Source organism: Emericellopsis atlantica, assembly GCF_019669845.1.
Source record: "Emericellopsis atlantica unplaced genomic scaffold F5Z01scaffold_26, whole genome shotgun sequence".
NCBI classification, from domain to species: domain Eukaryota; kingdom Fungi; phylum Ascomycota; class Sordariomycetes; order Hypocreales; family Bionectriaceae; genus Emericellopsis; species Emericellopsis atlantica.
This window is the reverse complement of record NW_025764728.1, coordinates 243,409-264,636: the sequence shown is the minus strand read 5'-3', so window position 1 is coordinate 264,636 and position 21,228 is coordinate 243,409. Positions and strand designations below refer to the sequence as shown.

General features: G+C 57.0%; 8 protein-coding genes across 8 annotated transcripts; 3 read left to right on the top strand and 5 right to left on the bottom strand.

The window, feature by feature from the left end:
• Positions 1–1,676: 1,676 nt before the first annotated feature.
• On the top strand, positions 1,677–3,153 carry F5Z01DRAFT_663183 (PLC-like phosphodiesterase). The gene has a single exon (XM_046264018.1). It carries the CDS (start codon positions 1,965–1,967, stop codon positions 3,042–3,044), a length of 1,080 nt encoding a protein of 359 aa, XP_046115538.1. The 5' UTR covers positions 1,677–1,964; the 3' UTR covers positions 3,045–3,153.
• F5Z01DRAFT_272488 (uncharacterized protein) lies at positions 3,144–6,342 on the bottom strand. Its single transcript, XM_046258688.1, has one exon. The coding sequence runs from the start codon at positions 6,162–6,164 to the stop codon at positions 3,243–3,245; it is 2,922 nt and encodes a 973-aa protein (XP_046115537.1). The 5' UTR covers positions 6,165–6,342; the 3' UTR covers positions 3,144–3,242.
• A 1,095-nt stretch (positions 6,343–7,437) lies between these two features.
• Positions 7,438–10,219, bottom strand: F5Z01DRAFT_639210 (uncharacterized protein; the record flags this gene model as incomplete). The annotated part of the gene is made up of 3 exons (XM_046262428.1): positions 7,438–8,261; positions 8,308–9,935; positions 9,990–10,219. 3 exons carry the CDS (start codon positions 10,217–10,219, stop codon positions 7,438–7,440), a joined length of 2,682 nt encoding a protein of 893 aa, XP_046115536.1.
• Positions 10,220–12,461: 2,242 nt separating this feature from the next.
• F5Z01DRAFT_676801 (uncharacterized protein) lies at positions 12,462–13,718 on the top strand (the record flags this gene model as incomplete). Its single annotated transcript, XM_046265289.1, has 2 exons — positions 12,462–12,863; positions 12,936–13,718. 2 exons carry the CDS (start codon positions 12,462–12,464, stop codon positions 13,716–13,718), a joined length of 1,185 nt encoding a protein of 394 aa, XP_046115535.1.
• Positions 13,719–14,271: 553 nt separating this feature from the next.
• Positions 14,272–15,015, top strand: F5Z01DRAFT_627246 (uncharacterized protein; the record flags this gene model as incomplete). The annotated part of the gene is made up of 1 exon (XM_046261532.1): positions 14,272–15,015. The coding sequence occupies one exon, from the start codon at positions 14,272–14,274 to the stop codon at positions 15,013–15,015; it is 744 nt and encodes a 247-aa protein (XP_046115534.1).
• F5Z01DRAFT_272602 (uncharacterized protein) lies at positions 14,892–16,438 on the bottom strand. Its single transcript, XM_046258689.1, has one exon. It carries the CDS (start codon positions 16,152–16,154, stop codon positions 15,186–15,188), a length of 969 nt encoding a protein of 322 aa, XP_046115533.1. The 5' UTR covers positions 16,155–16,438; the 3' UTR covers positions 14,892–15,185.
• Positions 16,439–16,721: 283 nt separating this feature from the next.
• F5Z01DRAFT_744862 (radical SAM superfamily protein) lies at positions 16,722–18,014 on the bottom strand (the record flags this gene model as incomplete). The annotated part of the gene is made up of 2 exons (XM_046266922.1): positions 17,778–18,014; positions 16,722–17,744 (listed from the first exon to the last, which is right to left on the bottom strand). The coding sequence occupies exons 1-2, from the start codon at positions 17,841–17,843 to the stop codon at positions 16,722–16,724; spliced, it is 1,089 nt and encodes a 362-aa protein (XP_046115532.1). The 5' UTR covers positions 17,844–18,014.
• A 1,383-nt stretch (positions 18,015–19,397) lies between these two features.
• Positions 19,398–20,339, bottom strand: F5Z01DRAFT_639205 (extracellular metalloprotease; the record flags this gene model as incomplete). The annotated part of the gene is made up of 3 exons (XM_046262427.1): positions 19,398–19,470; positions 19,530–20,047; positions 20,106–20,339. 3 exons carry the CDS (start codon positions 20,337–20,339, stop codon positions 19,398–19,400), a joined length of 825 nt encoding a protein of 274 aa, XP_046115531.1.
• Positions 20,340–21,228: the final 889 nt, after the last annotated feature.

Sequence of the window (21,228 nt, the reverse complement as noted above, 5' to 3'; positions counted from 1 at the left end):
CTCACAACCAATATTACGGCTGTCTCGGACACCCAAAAGATTCTGCAGTGTGTCCCGATTATGAACAGTGGATGGCAATTGCAGTTTAGTATAGTGCTAGCCCCCGCAGCCACACTCTGTCACTTTCTTTCATCGCCCTGACTCCTGAGACACGCATGCCCACGAGATCACCACGCGACTGGAGGCGCCATCTTCGCTGATGCTGTACGTACGTAGTGTGAGTTCATTTAGTGAACTGCTTCGAAATACGGCGTATGCCGCGTTGCGTATTCCCGGTGGTCAACTGATGTGATTATCAGGCTTGTCCGCTTGCTCCTCACAGGCTGTGTTTGATTTATCCTGACCCTAACCACCCTCGTATCATTTCGCTGAGCTGCGGCGCGTGCGAGATGCCAATGCGACTGGAGTGTCCCCCACCACGACGTCAACGACCTGAAAGATTTTTTACTGCCGAGACTTCTTAGCAAGGCAAAAGGGTGAAAGCGAGGGGGCATCCCCACCATCCTCCCCGAGTCCTTACTGTCTTTTACGATTTATTAGACTAGATGCTCGGCCAGCCATCGTCAGAGGAAGGTCGGTGGGCTTGCGCCTTCGTGCGCTAGCATCGACACTAGTAGAACGCGAGAATACAGCGATCCTCATTGACTCTGAAGCTCCAAAACAACGCCAGGCCAGACGATATGGAGGTTGCTGAGCACACTTATTACAGTGGCATCGGGCAAAAAGCTCACGAGGAACACACCACGCAGCGGGTGAAATGGTACGAGGAGGCGGTTCGTGACGATCAGCAATAGGCTCAACTCGTATTTCCCGCTGAGCGTGCAACCCTCTCGCTAGGAAGGCTGCCGCCCTGCATTTACGTATTTGAACCTTTTTTTTGTTTTGAGTTTTGCCTGGACGCAAAGCCCCCTCATGCGTTTATTGCATGGAAGTTCGTCCTCGAAACCGACCATGCGATGTGGTAGTCACTGGTCAGGGTGCTCTCTACTTCTCCGCCGATGCACATGCCTGCAGACGACGCGGGGTGTTGAATGATTGTTTTAATCATTGTGCTCAGCCCCGCGTTGCCTAGTGAGATGGACAATCATACGATGCATGCACTTGGGGAAGTTTGGGAACTTTTTTCGGTGTTCGACGGACTAAGAGGCATCTCCACCTCTTGGCCAACCCAAAGCTCTACGCCCACACGGACGCCAGAACTGTGCAGATTATGCTATCGCTCAACGGCGTCTAGATTGCGCCTCGTGATAAGGTTCAATGGTTGAGTTTGGCTGCCAGCCTCGGTTCCGTGGACAAGCTGCTGCGTTGGCTTCGCTGGAGGTCTCTCTACCGGGTAGGCGAGTGATCAGGTGCTTTAGTGAAGACAAGTTACCTCACATGGTTCGCTCATTTGCAACATTGATGAATACGGAGTTCTTTTCAGTCCTTGCGTGCTTCGATATGCAGTGCTCCTGGCTCCTTTGGCATCGCCTAATTTGCTGTGGTTTCAATTGAACCTGTGTGGGATGTACATGTCCTTTTCTTTGCACTTTTGAATGTGTACCTGCTTTTGAGAGGCTTGTTGAGTGTGTCCAGCCTGCACAAACACCCAACGCTCACCATCGTTGTCTCCCCAAGATAAATAGCAAAACCAGCTTTCATCAATAAACAGAGAATACCTACTCACACGAAGCACCAAGAGGCGATGATATCCTATCACCGGCAGCGATAGGGTACACCAGCTGTGACACCATTAAGAGGCTTAGGGTAACCAGGATGCCCTACCAATCACAGGCTGCAATAGCAACACGGAGCCGGCCGCGCAGCTGTGACGTCGTCAAGCTGGACCCTGAAGCACAACCATGGGACCATGACCACTGCATCAAACCGCGAGCTTCCACCTTGAGCATTCCATTTCCAGGAGAATCGTGCTCCCAATGTGATCGCAGTATTTGTCTTGTTGCCCCCCGCCACATATATCCATCATGGGTCTTCCCGAGAAGCTCCCCAGCCTCCCGCGCCCGGCAATCCTCCGACCTCGCCGGCTGCCGTCCTTCATCCTCACAGCCACGGCGTTCTGCATGGTGCTCTTCTACACCCTCCTCTCCCTCGCGCCCTGCATGATCCCCTCAGGCACCTGCTACCGCGGCTATGCCAGCAGCTGGTCTTTCGATGCCTCGAGCGTCCAGCACGCGGACTGGATGGCCTCCATCCCGGATGAGACGCCCATTACGAGCCTCAGCATCCCCGGCACGCACGACACCATGACCTACAACATGACGGACAATATCAAGCTGCAGTGCCAAAACGCAAACTTGACGACCCAGCTGGAGAGCGGCCTGCGCTACTTTGACATCCGCGCGCGGCTCGAGGACAACAAGCTGAGGATATACCACGCCAATGGCTTCACGGGGTTCGAGTACGACGAGGTCCTGCTGGCCATGTTTGACTTTCTGGACGCACACCCCAGCGAGGCCATTGTCATGCGGCTCAAGGAGGAGGGAAAACCAATCGGCAAGGCCAACACGCGGTCGTTTGAGGAGACGTTCAACTACTACCTCGACTCGTCCCCCGAGACGGCCGAGGGCGCGCAGTCGCACCTCTACCTCTACGACCGCATCCGCCCGATCCCGACGCTGGGCGAGCTGCGCTCCCGCATCTTCCTGCTCCAGAACTTCCAAACGGAAAACGCCAAGCCGTACGGCCTCGCCTGGGAGGGCGACCAGATGGTGCTGGAGGACTACTGGATCATCCCCGACATCTACCACCTGTCGGACAAGTGGACGGCGATCCGCGACGCACTCATGGACGCCGCCACCGCGCCGCTCGACAACAAGAAGCTCCACCTCGCGCACGTCTCTGCCTCGGTGGGCGTGCTGCCTATCGAGGCCGCCGCCGGGCCCATGAATAGGACCGTCGTTGGTATGAACGACATGACGGGCCAGTGGCTGCGCGACTTTGAAAAGGTCGAGGGCGTCTCGAGAACGGGCATTGTGATCCTCGACTTTCCCGGGCGGCGCCTCGTCGAGGCCATACTGGCCTGGAACAAACGGCTGATGGTTTAGACGGACATACACAGGGGCATACAATATCTGATTTGGCTACAAGACGTGATAGATACCCATTGCGTACCTATAGTACATACATACACGCATAAAAATATACCTATATATATATCTGTCGTACCCGAGACAATTAGACAGAACCACCAAACTCCATGCTACCCGTGCCCAAGTGTGTTATCCCCCCAAATCATCCAGCCCTTATCCTTCTACATACGCATCCTTGGCCAAGCCCAGGCTCTTGGCCGATTCAATGCTCTGCACCATCCTCAGCACCTTGGACGCAGGCTTGGGCCTCTCCATCGTCATCGTCTCCGCCGTCTCAATGACCGCGCTATGCCGCCGTGAGCTACTGTCCCCATCGTCCGTCAAACTCAGACTGCTTTTCCCGCCGGCACTCCTCGCATCGATGGGCATCAGATAGTCCTTCTCACGCACACCCAGATCACCACCATCATGGTGATCGTCCACAAAGACATCACCGTCACTCAGCGTCACCCGCTTGATCTTGTCGTCCTCCTCCCCTCTCGTGGTCGTAATGGCAGGCATCGGGGGCGGAGGCGACGGTGGTTGGTGCGGCGGTATGACACTCACCACGCTCCTCTCGCTGATCCCGTCATTCTCCGCCCTGTTGACCACCCGTAGTCTCTCCTTGGGTACGGTGAACATGACCTGCACAAGGCGCTGCTCCGCCGCCCGCTCGATATCCCACTCACTGGGGCCTGCGTCGTCTTGCCCCGGACCACCTCCGTGTGCTTGTTCAGGCGGGTGCCCAAACTCCCAGTCGCGACGACCTTGCTTCCTCCTAAGAAGCTCGCCGCTCAGTCCGGGCATGCGGTCCTCCGAATAACCCTGGCTGTCGTCGTGCTGCCACGACTGTGGCGAGGGCGTGATCGTCTCTCGAGAGCTGGCGCTGTCCGTCGTGCTGAACACGCGTCGCAGCGAGCCCAGCCAGCCGCGTCGGGGCTTGGATTTGGACGGCGACCCAGGCGCCTCGTCGTCGTCGTAGGCGGGGGATGTCGGTCCCGTGTGGCCGAGCAGCAGACCTGGTCCCTCGCGTTGCAGCATGTTGAACGAGGCGGCATGCGACTGCGCAGTATTGTAGCTGAGCGAGCTGCCACTTGAGCTCCCCGGCTTCTCGTGCTGTCCCTGCTGCCGTCGTCCGTTAGGCGTGAATTTCAGCATCGACGATGCCTCACTGAGATTGCTGCCCGTTCGACTGTCGTCGTCCCTTCTCGTGGGCGAAACTCTTCCCATCCTGGCGAGCAGCCCGTCAGAGGCGTCCACATCCGACACCCAATCCTGCACATCAGGATCGTGACGTCGTCTCCCCTCTGGGCTAGGCGTCGCTAGTCCCCTCATAGGAGAGTATGCTGCTGCTGCTGTTACAGGCGCGGTAGTTGGCGTGGCGAATGGGTCGGTCAGCACGTCGGACGTGGGTGTCTGAGGATTCCGGTAGTCCGCGTCCTCATCGTCTTCGAGGATCGGGTGGATGCGATTCCCCTGGGCAGGCGCATACCCCGTCCGCAAAGGCCTCGTATTGCCTGGTATTCGCAACGGTGGTGGCATGGCACTGGGCTCATGGAGACCAGCTCGTTGGCCCCGTAAGCTCTCGTATCCCAAGCTCTTGCGTCCCAGGCTGTACGGATCCTGCATCGACCCTGCGTCCCAGTTGCCTCGGCCCCAGACGGAGAAGAAGTCGTCCTGTTCGGACATCTCCGCATGGGGCGTCATGTTCGTTGCGAGTCCTCGGACCATCGAGTCCCTGCTGTCACGCTTCTTCTTTCGCCGCCAGTAACGGCAGCCCAGGAGCACAAGGGCCACGATCAGGATGAGGCCCAGTCCTAAGCCAAGACCCAGGCCCAGACCAAGGGTTCTTGGTCCTGAACCATCGTCGGTGCTGTCAGGCGCAGCGTCGGACTCTCCCTCACTGCCGCCTGCTGTGTTGCCCCCATCGTTATTGCTGCTGCTGCTGCCCTTAGTGTTGTCGCTGCCTCCGCTGGCGCTGTTTGGGTTCGTATAGCTGTTCGACCAGGTCATGTCCTCAAGGCTCAAGAAAGTCAGTCCTTTGTCGCTTCTCTTGCTCTTGCCACCGCCAATGGTCCATCCTCCGTAGACGACCATCACGTCCCCCGGCAAGATGGCGGAGCCATGGCCGTACAGTCCATCTGTGGGTTGCTCCTTGGGGATGTCCCACGTCCAGTCGTCATATCCGTTCCCGAGGTCGAGGACGGCAAGCTGTGGCTCAGCCGGGGTATCAACGTCCCCAACCCAACCCCCCAAGATGACGATCCTACTTCCATCGTCACTGAGGACAGCTGTATGGCCAGAGCGGGAGAAGACACCACTGGCTTCATCCTTGACCAGTTCCCCTAATGAAGCCGAGCTGGGCGCATTGATGCCGACGAAATCCCAGGTCTCCCCCGGCAGAGACCACACCGCTGCCGTGCTCATGTTGATGAACCCAGCCTGCGCATGACCTCCCAGCAGGACAGTGCCCCCATCCTCCAACGTCGTCAGACTGAAGCCGGCCATGGGAACCCTTGGCCCCCCTGTCGAGGCCACGCCCAAGCTGAAGCCCGCCCTGTCAGGGATCGCTGCCTGATCCTCGTTGACTGGCGCGATGCTGAGCATGGTCTTGGTGTACTCGCCCGCTGATTGTGATGATCCGCACATGCCTCCGTAGGCGTACAGAGTCGTGTCGTTTGCGGAGTCGGACTCTTGCGCGATCATGCCACCCAGGAACCACGGTCCATATCCGTTGCCATCGTTCTTGAGAGTAACTTGTTCCCATTTCGTCGTATATGTCCACATCTGCCCATTTGCGGAACCACACTTTCCTCCATACACTGTCAGGCCCGCACTCGTCCTGACGGCGTTGTACGTTTCATCGTCGGTGCTGTTAAACGGCAACTTGTCGGTCACCACGTCGAGATCGGTGGACGATGAGGAGTAGTTGTAGGACAAAAGTGACCCGTCCGTCAAGATGTATGCGAGATCCCCGCCCGAGCAGTCATTGTTGTCGCTATTGTTTCTGCCGCAGCTGGATGTAAACAGTCGCGTCGGCGTGTACGGTATGCTCTGCGCTGTCGCCAATGCCGCCAGCGCGAGGAAGAGGGCCATGGTTGGTGCGCGGGATGAGGATTAACGTGCTCTCATGACGGCATCACCAGGACGCGCCCGCCAGCAGTCGAATGGAGGAGGCGGATTCTTCCTGTCTTTCTCTTACTCGGCTTTTCTTTTCTTCTGTACTGTTTTTTGGCGATCAGCGCTATGGGCGAAACTCTTGCGCGCAAGACAAGATGATCTTAATGATGTTGCAGAAGCAGATGAAGCAGAGATGTGTCAACTAAGACTACCCAAGGATGAAAGACAAAGATCAACAGTCCCCTCTCGATCTTGGGATGCCTCCCTCCCCCCTGCTAGACACCTCGAGAGTGGGAGCCTTGCAAGCTCATGCACTCAATCAGATCCTGAGTCAAAGTTCCAGACTCCAATCTGCCAAGTTCTGGTTCGGATGCAGCCGGTTCAGTGCGGCCATTGGTCGTCGTCGGGGGTGATGTTGATTGTTTACCTGACGCGGCACGGCGCGTTGTCCTGGTGACGGCGAACTCTGTTCGGTGGGGGGGGAATCCAGGTGGAGGCGACCGTGCTGCGTGCATGCGGGCGACGCAGGGATGGATGATACAATGGGAGATGACATGTGATCTCTCTGATTGACAGATTGACGATTCATCAAGCTGTGACACTCTGTTTTGTCGCAGGGGCTGGCTGGCTGGCTGGCTGGCTTGATTGGTGATGGGCGATCACCATCAGAGGCAACTCGTCCGCTTCACTGCCTCTACGTTGCCTATCTATCTCACCAGGCATGATGGTTTGTGACTTGCGGCCGCGCCCTCGTCCCCAACAAGGAAGGTCTCTCGTCAGGTGAGCCAAAAACAAGGCACGTTCCTAGCAAGCAAGCAAGCAACCCCTGTGGTTACGTTTGGATTCGGGACAGCTCAAGGCCTTTGGCAGCGTGAAACGTCCCATTCGGCCAGATAGGCGCTCTCCAGATTCCAGAATCCCGCAGGTCCAACCAGCAATGGATGGAGGATTGCGCTATTAATTTATCATTCTTCTCCCCCTCGCTGCGTGTTATCGGGGAACGGCAGGGTTAGTTCGCATTGCGGTGTGATCAACAAGGTCCATGTCGTCAGTAACTTGGCTGGCCAAGGTTGTGAACAAATAATAGACTATTGTGCTTCACTAACTGGGCATTTACTCCACATGAAGACATTCGATATATTAACATTAAACAAAGAAATTAATCAGCAAACTCGACCGAGCGCCTCTCAAAATTTCATCCCACCCCGACATAAGTACGTTTTGTACCGGCTTGTACCAGGCACGGGTATCAGTAGTAAATCTTCTCGGTCCAGATAGGAGGGCGGGCGCTCTCGCTATCCCAGTGCAGCTTGTTCTTCTCGTCCAGCGTGCAGCCCTCGTCGGTGATGGGAATCACCTTGCTCGTCAGGGCAACCTCCTGCTTGGACACGCCCAGCGAGTCGGCGGGGATCCACAGGATGGGTGTCTCGCTGGTCACCGACGGGGGGTAGTAGGCATTCTGCTCAACCTCAGGCGAGTACTCGGCGCGCATGTCGACCATGTCCTCGTGAGGCACCATCTTACGGAGCGACGCGTAGTCAGCATACACCCAGGGCTTGAGCCAGCGCATCAAGAAGTTGCCTTTCTTGGGCGCGGCGCCGGGCTTGCTGCCGGGCAACAGGTTGGATCCCATGCCCTTCAGCTTGGCAGCCTTGCCGTTGGAATCTTCCTTGGGGACGCGGCCGCAGTCGGCCTCGGGGTCGGAACCATTGACAGCAGCGCGCTCCTGGAACAGCTCTTCCTCCACCTGGAGAGTGCGAGGGAGGGCGGACAGGTGGGGGCCCAGGGACCGCATCAGCGTAATGTGGAAGAGAACGGTGAAGACGAGGAAGGCGCCCATCAGGACGGCGGGGCCAGGCGACTTGGAGATGGCGAACATGCCGACCATGCAGATCTCAGCAAGGTACAGGCCGGTGAAGAGCTGCTTGAGGGCGCGGGGATAGAAGAGGCCGCGCGTGTCGATACTGGTGTCCGACATGAAGAGGATGTTGTAACGGTAGGCCAGGTGGAACAGGAAGAGCGCCAAGGTGGCCCAGAAGAGAATGATGGGGGCGATGACAGCGTACGTGATGCCTGCTCGGTTAGCGTCGAAACGAAGTATCCTTACTAGAGGACTTACTGATGACCACAATCGCTGCGTAGACGGGCATGGTGCTACCCCACATGATGGCGCTGAGCGAAGTCCATTTGTTGTACATGGCGCGAGGGGTGCCGGTCAGAAACTTGTACATGAGGTTGAAGATGATGCAGCCAATGACCTGGGTCAGCACGCTGGTAGCAATGGTGATACCCTGCAGAATGAAGTAGGAGACGTAGAAGTTGGACGATGTAGGCAGGGCCGTAGACAGGATGCTAAAGACCGAACTAGGGTTGTCGACAATCTGCACAATCGCCGTGGACGCCGTGTCGGTAAGGGTGCGGATCAGGAAGACCTGGACAATCTGGAAGACAAAGTAGCCGTTCTGCGTGAAGAGTTCGACACGGGACTCGGTGACCTCGCCGGCGAGGCGGGCGAACATGCGGATGAAGATCGGAACCAAGCTCATCAGGATGGCCAGCGCCACCGAGGGCAGTAGACCTGACACGACACCAAGGATGACCGAGGGGATGTCGGCAATCCAGGTCAAGCCAGGCAGCTGCTTCAGCGTGTCTACTTGAGCAATGATACCGACGATGCCCACCGGAATGGCCCAGAAGATGACCATGATGGCGATCAAGAAGTAGGCCACGTAGCGGCGGATGATGAGCTGCCACCAGGGGATGTTCAGGTTCTTCCAGATAATCTCTTCGGGCTTAACGCCGGTGTATTTGGGTGCCATGTGCAGAACCTGGTGGTGCGAGACGACCTGGAAGGCAGCCTGGGCGTCAGATTGGTGGTAGAACTCGACAAAGACGGCATTGTGCTTCTTGTAGTTACCGGCGATGAACTCGGCCTGGGCCGCATCCGTCTTGGGAACCAAGCTGTGCAGCTCGCTGCGGCCCCATTCGATCGTGTCAACCTTTTTGCCAATGAGCCCAAGAGGCCCAGTGCGGTGCGTGGGGCGCTTCTTGTCGGTGATCCAGCGCGCGGCGATGTTGCCGTGCTCAGCGTCCTGGTCGCTCTCTTGGGCGACCTGACCCCCAGACTTCTTGGCGACCTTTGCGCGCTCCTTGTTGACGGCCTTGAGTAGCTTGATGGTGCCCTTCTCGAGCTTCATCGCAACCTTGTCGCGTTCTTCCACGAGATCGTCCAGCTCCTTGGTCTCGCCCGCGATCCAGACATTCTTGACCGCATCGTTGCTGAAGATGGCGCGCAGACGGGCCTCGTCGAGATAGTCGTCAGGCACAGATAGAAACAAGACGGTGCGCGACGAGATGCGCTTCGCGTATTGAGGCGTCAGGAGATAGGCCTGGCGGATGTTGATGTAGAAGATGCACTCGCGGGTAATTGTGTACATGATGAAGCCGTAGACGATCCATGCCACAAAGGTGTGGGCGTAGAAGCGATTGTATTGGGTGTCAATGTTGATGTTCGAGTACGATAGGATTTCCAGCTGCGTCTTCCCATTGCCGCCTGTCGCGTTGACGGGGAAGAGGACAACCCAGGTGATGATCATGGACACAAAGGTGATTGTCGTGCAAACGCGGAGGAAGCGCAGGAACAGATAGGCATCGAGACTCTGGTGCTGGAGCGCATACTCGTCGGGGATTTTCCAGAAGGTGCCGAACCAGTTGAAGAAGCCCCTGGGGAGCTCAGGCGATCGCTCACTATTTTTCTCGTCAGGATCTGGCGGCTGTTTGATGCCATGGATGAGTACTCACCTCTCTCGCAACGCGCCTAGGTACGTCCTCGGCGCGTAGAACCGCCTCTTGGATCGCCTCAGGACGAGGAAGATGATGATGTAGATGGAGGAGATGACGAGCAGTGGCACAAGAGTGCTCAGCATGCCCGAGAGGGACTGAGGCTGCTGACTGCGGGCCTCACCCGTGCGCGAGTCGGAGCCCTGCGAGCCCCCAAGGTTCGTCTTGATCCAGGATATGAAGCTACCCATGGTTGCGACAGCTGCTGGACTGTGAAAGCTCGTCCGCTGGCGATTGGGTACTGAGTACCTCACTGGTGACAGGTCTGGGATTGGGAGAAGGGAAGGAGGAAGAGGACGGGACAGGAAAGAAGGGGCACAAAGTTGGTGATATCAGAGAATGTGCGCCAAGGCGCGTGCCAGAATTCAAGGAAGGATCGATACGGCACCAGCTTCCCAGTGCTGGGGTCCAGTCACTGCCGTAAACAGGCCCGGGGGGTCGCTGCACTCGCACAGGCACTGCAGCTAGCCGAGTGGGGCTGTCTTAGGTCGACCGCAGTAGTTAAATGATGTCAAGATGTACGGAGATTTTAGCGCGAAGCAACAAATGTCAGTGTCTGAATTTGACGAACTTTAAGACTTGAAATCCGTTGTAATGACGGTGGGCAGTGTATTACAACCATGAGCTGTGCGCACGCAACTACTTCTTATAGCGACTGGAGCCTTCGCAAAGTGACGTGTTGTTGGCGAGGGCGCTAAAAGGAGCTCCAACTATCGCTCCAGCAGCAGCCCCCGATTGAGACTGCGACTGGACGCCAGCAATAAGTCGTGTCTCAGCTTGCATGCACTAGCTGAGAGCTCCAGCTCTGGTCGCAGCAGCATGCCAGCAACAACAGCAGCAGCCGCGTGACCAGCATCAAAACACAGCACACTATTGACAAAGATTGTTCGTGCAAAAAATTGACAATTGTGCTGCATCACGCGAGCCTAGACTGCTCTTGCTGACGGCCGCCCACATCCCTTTGGATCCCTGGCGAGCATCGCAGCTGAAGCTGCAGGAAATCTTGCGTGAAGAACCCCTGTTGGGCTGGGACTGGCGTCGCTGCGGTGGAGCCTGACGAATTCTCGACCGAGCCGTCGACGTTGCAATAATAAAGGAGATCTCGCAAAGATGCGTCTGGCTCCCGAGACCCCTGACTCAGATCAAGCCATCGGCCCATCGAGGGAGGGCGCCGGCCAGCTAAAAACCGACCCAATGTTGGCGATGCTTGCCTGCCGGTAACCATTTCCTAGCAACCTGCTCTTTGCAACGTCCTCGACGACCTGGAGGTGTCTCGACTCGCGACTCGCCAAGCGTCCGACAAGGGGACAACGCAGATTGCCGTGGACCATGCACACCCATCAATAATTCAATGACGCTACTGTGCAGGGAAAACAAATAGTATCGCTAGACTATCCGTAGGGGGCTGTACTTGCGTATAAGAACATCATAGGTAATTATCTGCCCGTCTGCTGCCTGCAGCCAGCCCCTCACCGCGTCCGTCTGCCTCTGTTCCAGTTAAGTTTGGATGCGCTTTAAGGTTTACGCCATCATCGAAGTTCGAGCGGCAATCGAATGGTGAACCTGTTCAGCGTGGCAGCGCCCAGCGATGGTGTCAGGACTAGCGGTCCTGAGGTCCATTGTGAACACCGTACCTCCCGTCCCCACCACACTGATCTGCGACCGCCGACCTCTCGATTGAGTTGTTGGCTCCCTTGATACCGTCATCGGCGTCATCGCTCGCTGCATCCCACCCTCTAGGCCGCAACTCGACCGACGTGACTGTTTTCGTGCGACGACTCGCAATGCGGCTTCTCCAATGCCTACATGCCAATCGAGGAACAATGAAAGCACATGCAATGCGATCGCTCAGCTTTGGCAACGTGCGTAGCTTGCCTACTTTTGAGAGCGTTGCCGAGTAGGCATGTGATCATTCCATTGGCCCCCTCTCACCCAGCTACAAGTCCAAGCGAGCTGCAACACCGTTTCTGGGCCACAATCACAATGCCACTTGGCTTCTGCATGGTTATTGGTTGATCATTCATACGTGAAAGAGGCATGGTTGAAAGTGCAAGGCAGTCCTCAGCGAGCGACAGGACCTGGGCGTGTATCCTGAAAGTGAGTGCAGGTCTGTGCTGGTGGTCTCCTTGCACTAATCTTGATGTCGTTTGGGATGTGTTCTGGAGTGGCAGTGACTTGCCCGAGCGTCTGCTGGCGTGCCCGTGTGAGGCTATGATTGTATCTTTGTTCCCAAGATAGAGAGTGCTCAATCATGTGCTCGGACCACGGCTGCAAACGCACGAGAATCAACGTCCAGCAAACAGACAAAGGAGTGCAACAGTGATAAAGGCAAGCATGCCGAAGCGCATTTATCAGGACAGAGGTTCATCATCCCGACATCAGTAACTTGAACACTCAAGTGAAAGCCCCTTTTTGTGGCCAAACTGCTTCAACATGGCGAGCTCAAAGACACCTACTCAACCACTCGTGCCAGTCATCCCTGCCACTGAGTTCGCCATTTCATACGTTAGTGCATTCACAGCCGCAGGCTATGCGCATGGCCTCACCCCTGAAGACTTGAAGACGCTCTCGCATATCAACTGCTCGTATCTGTCGGGCAGCAGGGCACCCACTTTGCTCGAACTCAAGCAGCATGCCCAATCTCTCGCCATTCTCATCCGTAAAGTGTCACTGTCGACGGCATTCGGCGTGATCGATAACGAGAATTACCCCGAGGAGGGTTGTGTCCCACGGTTCGTTGAGAACGAAGCGTTCGACTGGTTGAATGATCTGTCGGCGCCGTACGCCAACGATGACGAGCACCACAACCGACCTCTTTGGGCTCTTCACAACCACGTGGCATCTGAATCCGAGTTGGATGGCCCAGAACACCGCTGACCTCTCGCTACGTTTCACGAACCGGCCAAGGACGACAGAAATTCCCCCGAACACCAGGCTCAGATGTCGTACGCTCACCTGACCCAGCACGCGAACGAGTGCCTCAGCATCCTGGACCATGACTTGGTTGACAAGGGCGGCATCATGGCTCTGGTACCCGAGGTCAACTCCGTGGGCTTCCAAGACTTCGAGAACACCTTGATAGGGCAACTACTTCTCCGAGAGGAAAAGTCCGCCGAAAGAATCCTGCAGTTGGAGTATCTCTATGCGCAAGCTCTGGATGCTCTAACCCCTGCTGCCTTTGCGCCCTTGCAAGTGAGGAGCGTGGACGGATCGCAAGATCCCCAACAGTACCAGAAGGAGGCGCAACGCAGATTTGTCCTTGTCAACGTGACGGAAGACATGGAGCGTGTGATGCATGGGCTGTTTGACGAGGCGGAGAGGAAGCACATCGGAACGGAAGCTCGCGCGTCCCTAAACGGGGTGAGCGGACGATCTGTCGACGCCGCCGCCCACAGCCCGGCACTGATCAAGCTCGACATGCTCTCGCGGTTGTATCGTGTCAAGGGGGCTGGGTCGGACAGCGCCATCTTCCTCCTCCCTGCGGTGAAGCACCATCCTGGCACGCGGGACACTTTGGCATTGGAAAGCACACCCCGGATTGTGACTGTGCCAGAGCCACACGAACCTGTGCATCGCGCCACGAAGCTGAAGCAGATGCGACGTGCAGAGAGAGCTCAATGGCAAGAGGAACGCAAGACGCTGTCTGGCCAGGCAGGGACTGTAGAAACAAGCGATGTGATGTTTACTTAGCAGGAAAGTGGAAGTCTGCGTGTTTCCTAGATATGCGACATAGCGGTGAGTTTGAATATAGATCTTTTGATTGCCTTATATTCGTAGCATGTGAATACAGAAGCGCTCGCCATGATGCACTCCATGTTGACCCTGGGAGCGACATGGAGACAGCCGTCATTGTTCTGGGCAAAGTCTTCAATAACGCGGGCTAGAATAGTTCTGCGATCTTCTCAATCACATAGAACGGGGCATTGAACCTAGCATTTAGCACTGACCATTCTTTGAAGCACGATGGGTCAAGGGCGAAGATCGTGGGCTGATGACAGATCGTGGTTGGTGAAGAGTCAAGACCAGGTCAATCACGTGCAGGCTCTCGGCAATGGTGCCTCGCCTTACCCGGGACCCCTGCCAGCCGCCTGCTGCCTGCAGCTCCTCCGGCACTGCCCCTCCATCCAGTACTGGCCATATCGAATCCTCCCACCATCAGTCTCCAGTCGTTGCGCTCTTCACTGTTCCAGACCAAGCACCACGACAAGCGCTGATTCATGTCCCTCGCCCGCTCACCTACACAATGGAGTCTATAGACCCCGCGACCGGCCACGCCCTCCCCGACGACGCCCTCCAGCGCGTGCTCTTCATCGGCCCCGCCGTCCACGTCTACAACATCCCACCCCTCCAGTCAACCCGGGGCCATTCCGCCTCAACCTGGACGGCCGAGCCCCAGCGGCACATCTTCACCGCCCGCCTGCGTCTCCTCGAGACGTCCCACTCGGACACGCTCAAGGTCGACGTCCTCCTCGAGGACCCCAAGACGGGCGCCCTCTTCGCGGCCAGCCCCTACAGCGCCGCCAACGCCGTGGAGCCCGTCATCGACAGCTCTCGCTTCTTCGCCGTGACGGTGCGCGATCCGTCTGGCAAAAAGGCCGTGCTCGGTATCGGCTTTGAGGAGAGGAGCGAGGCCTTTGATTTTGGCGTGGCGCTGCAGGAGGCCCGTCGGGTCCTGGGCTGGGAGAGTGGCCAGAAGAAGCAGCAGCAGCAGCCAGAAAGAGGGGCAAAGGACTACTCTCTCAAGGAGGGGGAGACCATCACAGTCAACCTTGGCAGGACGGGCATTGGGAGGAGGAAGGCACAGGAGAAGCAGGAGCAGGGCGAGGAGAGCACGGGCGGGGATCTGCAGTCTTTCGCATTGGCGCCGCCGCCTGGTGGTGGTGGCTTCAGTCTTCCACCGCCACCGAGTGCAGATGATGTGAAAAGAAAGAGGCGCTCAGCGCAGCAGCTGGGCTTTGACGACGGACAGTTCGGCGAGTTTGCATGAGGCGTTGTCACAAAGTAAAAAGTACATACACACGGCGGGGAGAACATGTAGACGGACCGATCCGGCTGGCCGGAACGCTGATGATTTAATGGCTGATGTAACTAATGCTAAAACGACACTTGAATGCAAAGACACCCCTCCCCGACGCCAGCATGCAGTAGACAGTTCATTCAAGACCACAAAGCCGGCAGATCCGGCATAGAGAGACGCTTTTCCAGAGGCGAACAGACGGGCGAGGACACAGAGCGTCGTCTTTCGCGGGGCGAGGACACAGAGCGTCGTCTTTCGCGGGGCGAGGACACAGAGCGTCGTCTTTCGCGGGGCGATGCCTCCATGTGCCCGGCCTCGCTGCTGGAATGGTCTTCAACGACATCGGCATGGCCCTCGTCTTCCTCTCCGACTGGATCCAGTCCTCGCTCGGGCTCCAAGCACGAGTTCAAGGACAAGCTACGGGGCACAAACGTTGGCGAGGTAGCATTGAGAATGCGAGGCGTGCTGGGCTCTTTGCAGTCCGTCGGATAGTCCATCTGTGGCAGTGTAGTTGGCGAGTAGGTTAGGGTCGTGGCACGCTGAGCATGTGTCCATCGATCCTGGCTGGATAGGGCGAAGCTCAAGTCGCCCAGGCGCTGGTAGATGACGCGTTCCTGGCAGGCGGCCTCGTTGATCTTCTCTCTGAGTAGACTCAGCTTCTTCTTCCACCGACGCTGCTCCTTGGCGTTGGTGGCGGCTCTGAAGGTTTCATTTGCTAGGCAGTGATCTCGGTAGAGTTTCTGAGACCAGGCCGCGCGCCTCATGAGCTCTTGATGGAGGTAGGCTCGTTCCGTGTGGAGCGACAAGGGGTCGCGGGGCGAGCAGGCAAGTTCATACGCTGGGGTGGATTGACGACGAGGGCGGTTCCGCTGACGTCTGCTGCTGGAAGAGATACTCTCGCTGCTTGTCGAACAGTGGCCAGATGGAAAGTCCTTGGGGAGCGAGTCTGGCGTTGGAGGTTCAAGGCTCTGTGGTTGTGGTGGCGGCACAATCGTCAGGGGCTGCTGCTGGCGGTCGCAGTCTGCCTTCTCGGGAGGGGGGGTCATGGGAACGGATGTGTGGTGGCCTTCGGGTCTGTATGTTGAAGGTGCTTCCATGGTGATGATCATGTGGTGTTTATGTCGATGGTTTGGATAAAATGGTATGTTTGCGGATTCAAAGCAAGACCGTCCTTCTCCTCTTCATCCTCGCTCCCTGCAAATTATATGGCTTGGGCCTACTAGCCAGAAGTTCCGCCCGAGGCGAGCCCAGTGTGTGAAAGACCTTGTTCCTGGCGTCCTCGAGCACCAACGGGGTCCAAGCTTCCACATTATTCGTACTGGGTGGTCAGGGTGTTGGGGTCCAGTCTGTTCAGGTCACCCAATAGCCTGGTTCGTGGTGCGTTCCGAGGACGCGAACAAGGACCGACGTGATCTGTGCACGCAGTGTAGCCCATTTTATTGAGCAGAGTTCCCAATGGCTCATGCCCCCCCTCCGGACACGTACATAAGGATTGTTTGTACGGCCTCGTTCTTGAGCCGTCCCGATCTCTTCAGCATTCCAGGAACTCGGCGCGGAACTGTGCCTGCAAGCAATGTCTGCAGCCTAATCGAGAGACAGCTGAGCTAGTTGGTCTATGTGTCCCATTCCCAACACAGGACTAGTAGAGCAAACATTCATTGAGGATATACAGCCACTCAGATGGCAAACCCCTCGTGCTTGGGCGGGTCATTGAAACGCCACAGCCCAGCGTCTTCCGCCGCCTTGCGCACGAAAGAGACCTCGTCGTGGGTGACGGCACGATTGATCTCGGCGTACCTGACAGACTCGTCCTCGAAGCCTTGTTTTGGCCTGCGCCTAGTCTTCTTGCCGACGTGGGCGTCAGGGTGATACTGCTCCATAATGTGCACGAAACAATCTGTAGACACTTGCTCGGCCACGAAGCGCATAATGGCAGCACCCTCCTCCTCCATCCCCGGCATGACAAGGTGCCTGACCAGCAGCCCTCGCTTGGCGATACCATCGGGCGTGAAGCACAGATCACCAACCTGCTGCTGCATCACCTTGACGGAGTCCCTGGCCGTCGCGGCGTAGTCGTCCGCCTTGAGCAGGCGCTGGGACGAGGCTGCGTTCCAGACCTTGAAGTCGGCGAGGTAAATGTCCACCAGGCCATCCATCAAGCGCAGAGAATCGAGCGAGTCGAAGCTCGAGGTGTTGTACACAATGGGGAGTTTGAGCCCGAGGTCCTTGGCGTGCAGGATGGAGAGGGCGACCTGAGGCACCACGTGCTCCGGCGTAACAACGTTGATGTTATGCACATTGCCCACGTCCTGCAGCTTGAGATACCACTCGCCCAGCGCCTCGGGCGTGAGATCCATGCCCTTTCTCTGGTGCGCAATGTCGTAGTTCTGACAGAAAATGCACCGCATGTTGCAGCCGCTCATGAACACGCTTCCACTGCCATTGTGGCCCTGGATGCAGGCCTCCTCGCCAAAGTGCGGCGCAATGGTGTTCACCATGGCCGTGGCCCCGACGAGGCACATGCCCGTCGTCTCATATCTATTGACGCCACAGAGCCTCGGGCACAAGTTGCAGTTCCGGAGGTGGGCATAGGCGCGGGACCGCTTGAGGGCTGCATCGCGCGAACTGAGCATCTGGAAACGGGGTACGTAAGGGCCTCCATCGAGTAGGAAGGGAGGCGCCAGGTGGAGGAGGCGTCGCTGTTGGCGCGAGCGAGCCAGAGCCAGGCTAACGTTAGAGGACGGCGGGTGCCGAAGGTGGCCCGGGAGAGTGGTTCGTGCTGCGATGCGGAGAGACATGGTCGTGGTGGTGGCGGCGGTGGTGCGCCATTGAGCCGGAGAGGGAGGTGTGTGCAGAGGAGATGTTGATTGAGTGACGAGATCTTGATTGAGGCAGGCCAAGCCAAGCTGATTGTCGATCAGGCGGGCTGTCACGTCAGATGCCGTGGTATTTGCCTACCCGGTATAACTCTCTGTCCGACGATGGCTGCTTCAAGGACATCACAGAGCAAGGACGGATCCTGGAATCAACTATAGAAAGAGAACCTGGGGTATGAGTGAGAGATCAAGTTAACTCGCTTTCATCATGTTCTGAAAATAGATTCTTTTTCCAATCAAACACCAAGAAGGAGTCACTTGAAAACCCCTGAGTTTTCAGGACGAGGACACATTCTGCATGTGAGCAGTTCTGGACATCTTCCTGATACACTCAGAGTCTTGCTGTGGTATCAAAAACAGAATTTATGTCTTCTACGTATAGCTGATTGTCAAATTTTGGGTCTGTACTAGCTGACAACAACATGACCTAGGTCAATTTAGAATATACATGTACGCACAATACCATACATCAACGCCAACCGAATATCAATCTTGGTTTGTTGTGCGCGCAGATTTTCGTCTACAGTCGTTCTCACGTGCCATTGACTTTGTAGTTCTGATACGCGCGGCGCTTGTGATAGAGAAGAGGTAAAGTTCAAGCCAAACACAACATGTTCAGGTGACTGCACCAGTGCGCAACATGGGAGCCTTTGGCGCCAGAGAGGCCGGGGACTCAGATACCAAACGCTGTTCCCCCCTTACCACTCTTTCAAACTGCTTGTCGCGAGATCAACATTGCCTTACACCGGCAAGATGCATTGGCGCCGCAAGATTGCCGACATGTTCAGGCGCAATGCGCGGTCTACCGACTCGGAAGACAAGAAACCATTACTTCAAAACAAAGCAGAGAAAGAAAACGGGCATAAACAGAAATCAAAACATCAAACAACGAGATAGTTTGGACGCGAAGGATGACCAGCCTCAACCGTCCTATACCCATACACCCTTAACAGACGTTGCCTATTCATCAGGGGCATACCAAACAACATGAAGACAGCGCAACTATGAACAGCGAAACATCACCTAAACAGCGAAAGAGACACAAACAAACCGACCCGCGAAACACCCTTAATGTTGGCCGACATGTAACCTCCTCTCCACAGCGGCGTGGTGACAAGGAGAAGGCGCCTGCCCTAACACCCGTTCAGGGGCTGACGGGATGCGCAAAGCAAGCGGCGAGTGGGTTTAGAGGCATCAGCTAGCACTTTTTGCTGGTAGAGAAGCGGTTTCGGCGTGGTTGGGAGTAGAACGTTGTCTCATGGCACTAGCCAGTAGTAGCCTCATAGCGAAGAATCACACCCAGTCGAAGCAATATGCCTTATGTACCGTGAATTCAAAATATATACGACTAACCAGCGGCAGCAGCGCGTCTCGCGCGGTGCCCAAAGTTCGTCCAGCGTTTCCACACCCTATTCCAATACTCATCAAGATCATGACATTCATCCATCCTCGTAGCCAACCCACACGCCGGGCCTCTTACGCGCGGTACGCGGACCAGAAGCTGCTGATGCGCGCCGCCTGGCCGGCGGTGAACTCCTCGTAGCAAGAACTATACATCCGTTAGCCAACATTGTCACGAAAACACAAGAGCCAGCGGCGTATACTCACTCCTGAGAGTAGTCCATGTAGTTGTGGATGGGGTCGAGACCGGGCAGGTTAGGGCACGAGTCGCGGCCGGTAGGGCAGCCGCTGCTGGGGCTGCTCTGGGCGGGGGTGTCGGCGACGCCGTCGTTGGTGCTGGTGCAGCCGCCCTGGAAGGTGTGGTAGAGACCGAACCAGTGGCCGGCCTCGTGGGTGGCCGTCTTGCCCAGGTTGAAGCCGGTGGCCGAGCCGCCGGGAACGGAGGCGGCGAGGACGGAGCAGCCGTCGCGGATGAAGGCGGTCGAGCCCGAGGGCGCGTTGGTGGGGAAGTAGCAGTAGCCCAGGTTGCTGCCGAGGTCGTCCTGCAGGTAGATGTTGAGGGTGCCGTAGTCACCCTTGCGGAGAGCGCGCTTCATCTCCATCTCGCCCTGGTCCCGGGACCAGGTCGGGTTGACGGTCTTGGTGGTGCCGGCAAGCCTCAGGTTGATGCCGTAGGGCGCGTAGTCGTCGCGCAGGACGTTGAACTGGCTCTGGAGGGTGGCATCCTGCGGAGTGTTAGACTGGTCGGCTTTGGGAGGGATTCCAGGATCGGGGACGACTCACACTCAGGACGGTGCTCTGGCTGGCGGCGACGGAGTGCAGGTACACGGGCACGCTGATGGCCGCCTGGGCGCTGAAGCCATTCACGCTTTCCGCCTCCTGCTTGGCGAACTGGCGCGAGACCTGGAGGAGCTCCTCGCTGGGCTCGGGGGCACCGCAGCCACGGACGGTGTCGCGGCTGTGGATGGTGTGGCCCAGGGCGGCGCCGGCGAAGAGGAGGATGGCCTTGAGAGACATGATGGACGGGACTGGGCTGGACTGGACTGGAGATGCTTGGAAGGCTGAGTGAGAGAAGCTGGTTCTTCCAAGTCTGTCGAGATCTGGGATAGCGAGGACTTTTATAGATCTTTTGCAAGCGAGGACCACGCCTCTCTCTCAACCAGCGGGATGTGACCGACCTTGAATCCACACTCGTCCGCTCCATCTCATCTTGTCAGCATAGGCGTCGGATATACGACGATCTCCTGCTTCATTGAGACAGGAGCTGCCCCGACCGCATCGTGAGCCGATGGTAGTTTCTTCAGCAACCGTTTGGGGACAAGTGCAGACTGCAAAGGGGCGGCTCCAGTATGCACGACCTGCAGCAGTACCGTCAAGTGGACCGGCTGGACCCCATGTCTGCTGGAAACGGATCCGTCCTTCCTCAGTCTGGACTCTCAAGTCTGGAGTCGACGCTGAGCATGTATCCGCGTGAGTGATCGCATTGTAGTTGAGATCTACGAGCCCCGTCCTGCTATGTAGAGGTCGTCGTCCTCGTGGGCGCTAGACACGCGGTTGAGCATTCCAACGAGCTGGATGACTCGTAAACTCCCCTCGGACCGCACTTGTCGGCGGAGGAACTTATGCTTAGACGGAGGTTACCGAGGTCTGCTGTTCCGAGTGCCACAGCATGGCACTTGAGGCTGCCCAGATGAAGGCAAATAAAAGTAGCTTCCTTTTCGAGAAGAAGGCCGTGGGAGTCGTGGGACCTGTCGGTGGAAATGTGGCTTGGGTGATCGGCACTTTGCTGCACCAAGGGGGGCGTCAATTAGGTCGCAGATTGTGGACGTGATCCAGCTGAATTGGCAATTGCCATCATTGATGGCCCATCTCTATCATTTAGGTGTATCGCTTCTTCTTCACTTGG

What these genes read in the sequence shown, in the direction of transcription:
- F5Z01DRAFT_272488 (XM_046258688.1), bottom strand. Translation starts at nt 6,164, where the DNA reads ATGGCCCTCTTCCTCGCGCTGGCGGCATTGGCGACAGCGCAGAGCATA.
- F5Z01DRAFT_663183 (XM_046264018.1), top strand. Translation starts at nt 1,965, where the DNA reads ATGGGTCTTCCCGAGAAGCTCCCCAGCCTCCCGCGCCCGGCAATCCTC.
- F5Z01DRAFT_272602 (XM_046258689.1), bottom strand. Translation starts at nt 16,154, where the DNA reads ATGATCATCACCATGGAAGCACCTTCAACATACAGACCCGAAGGCCAC.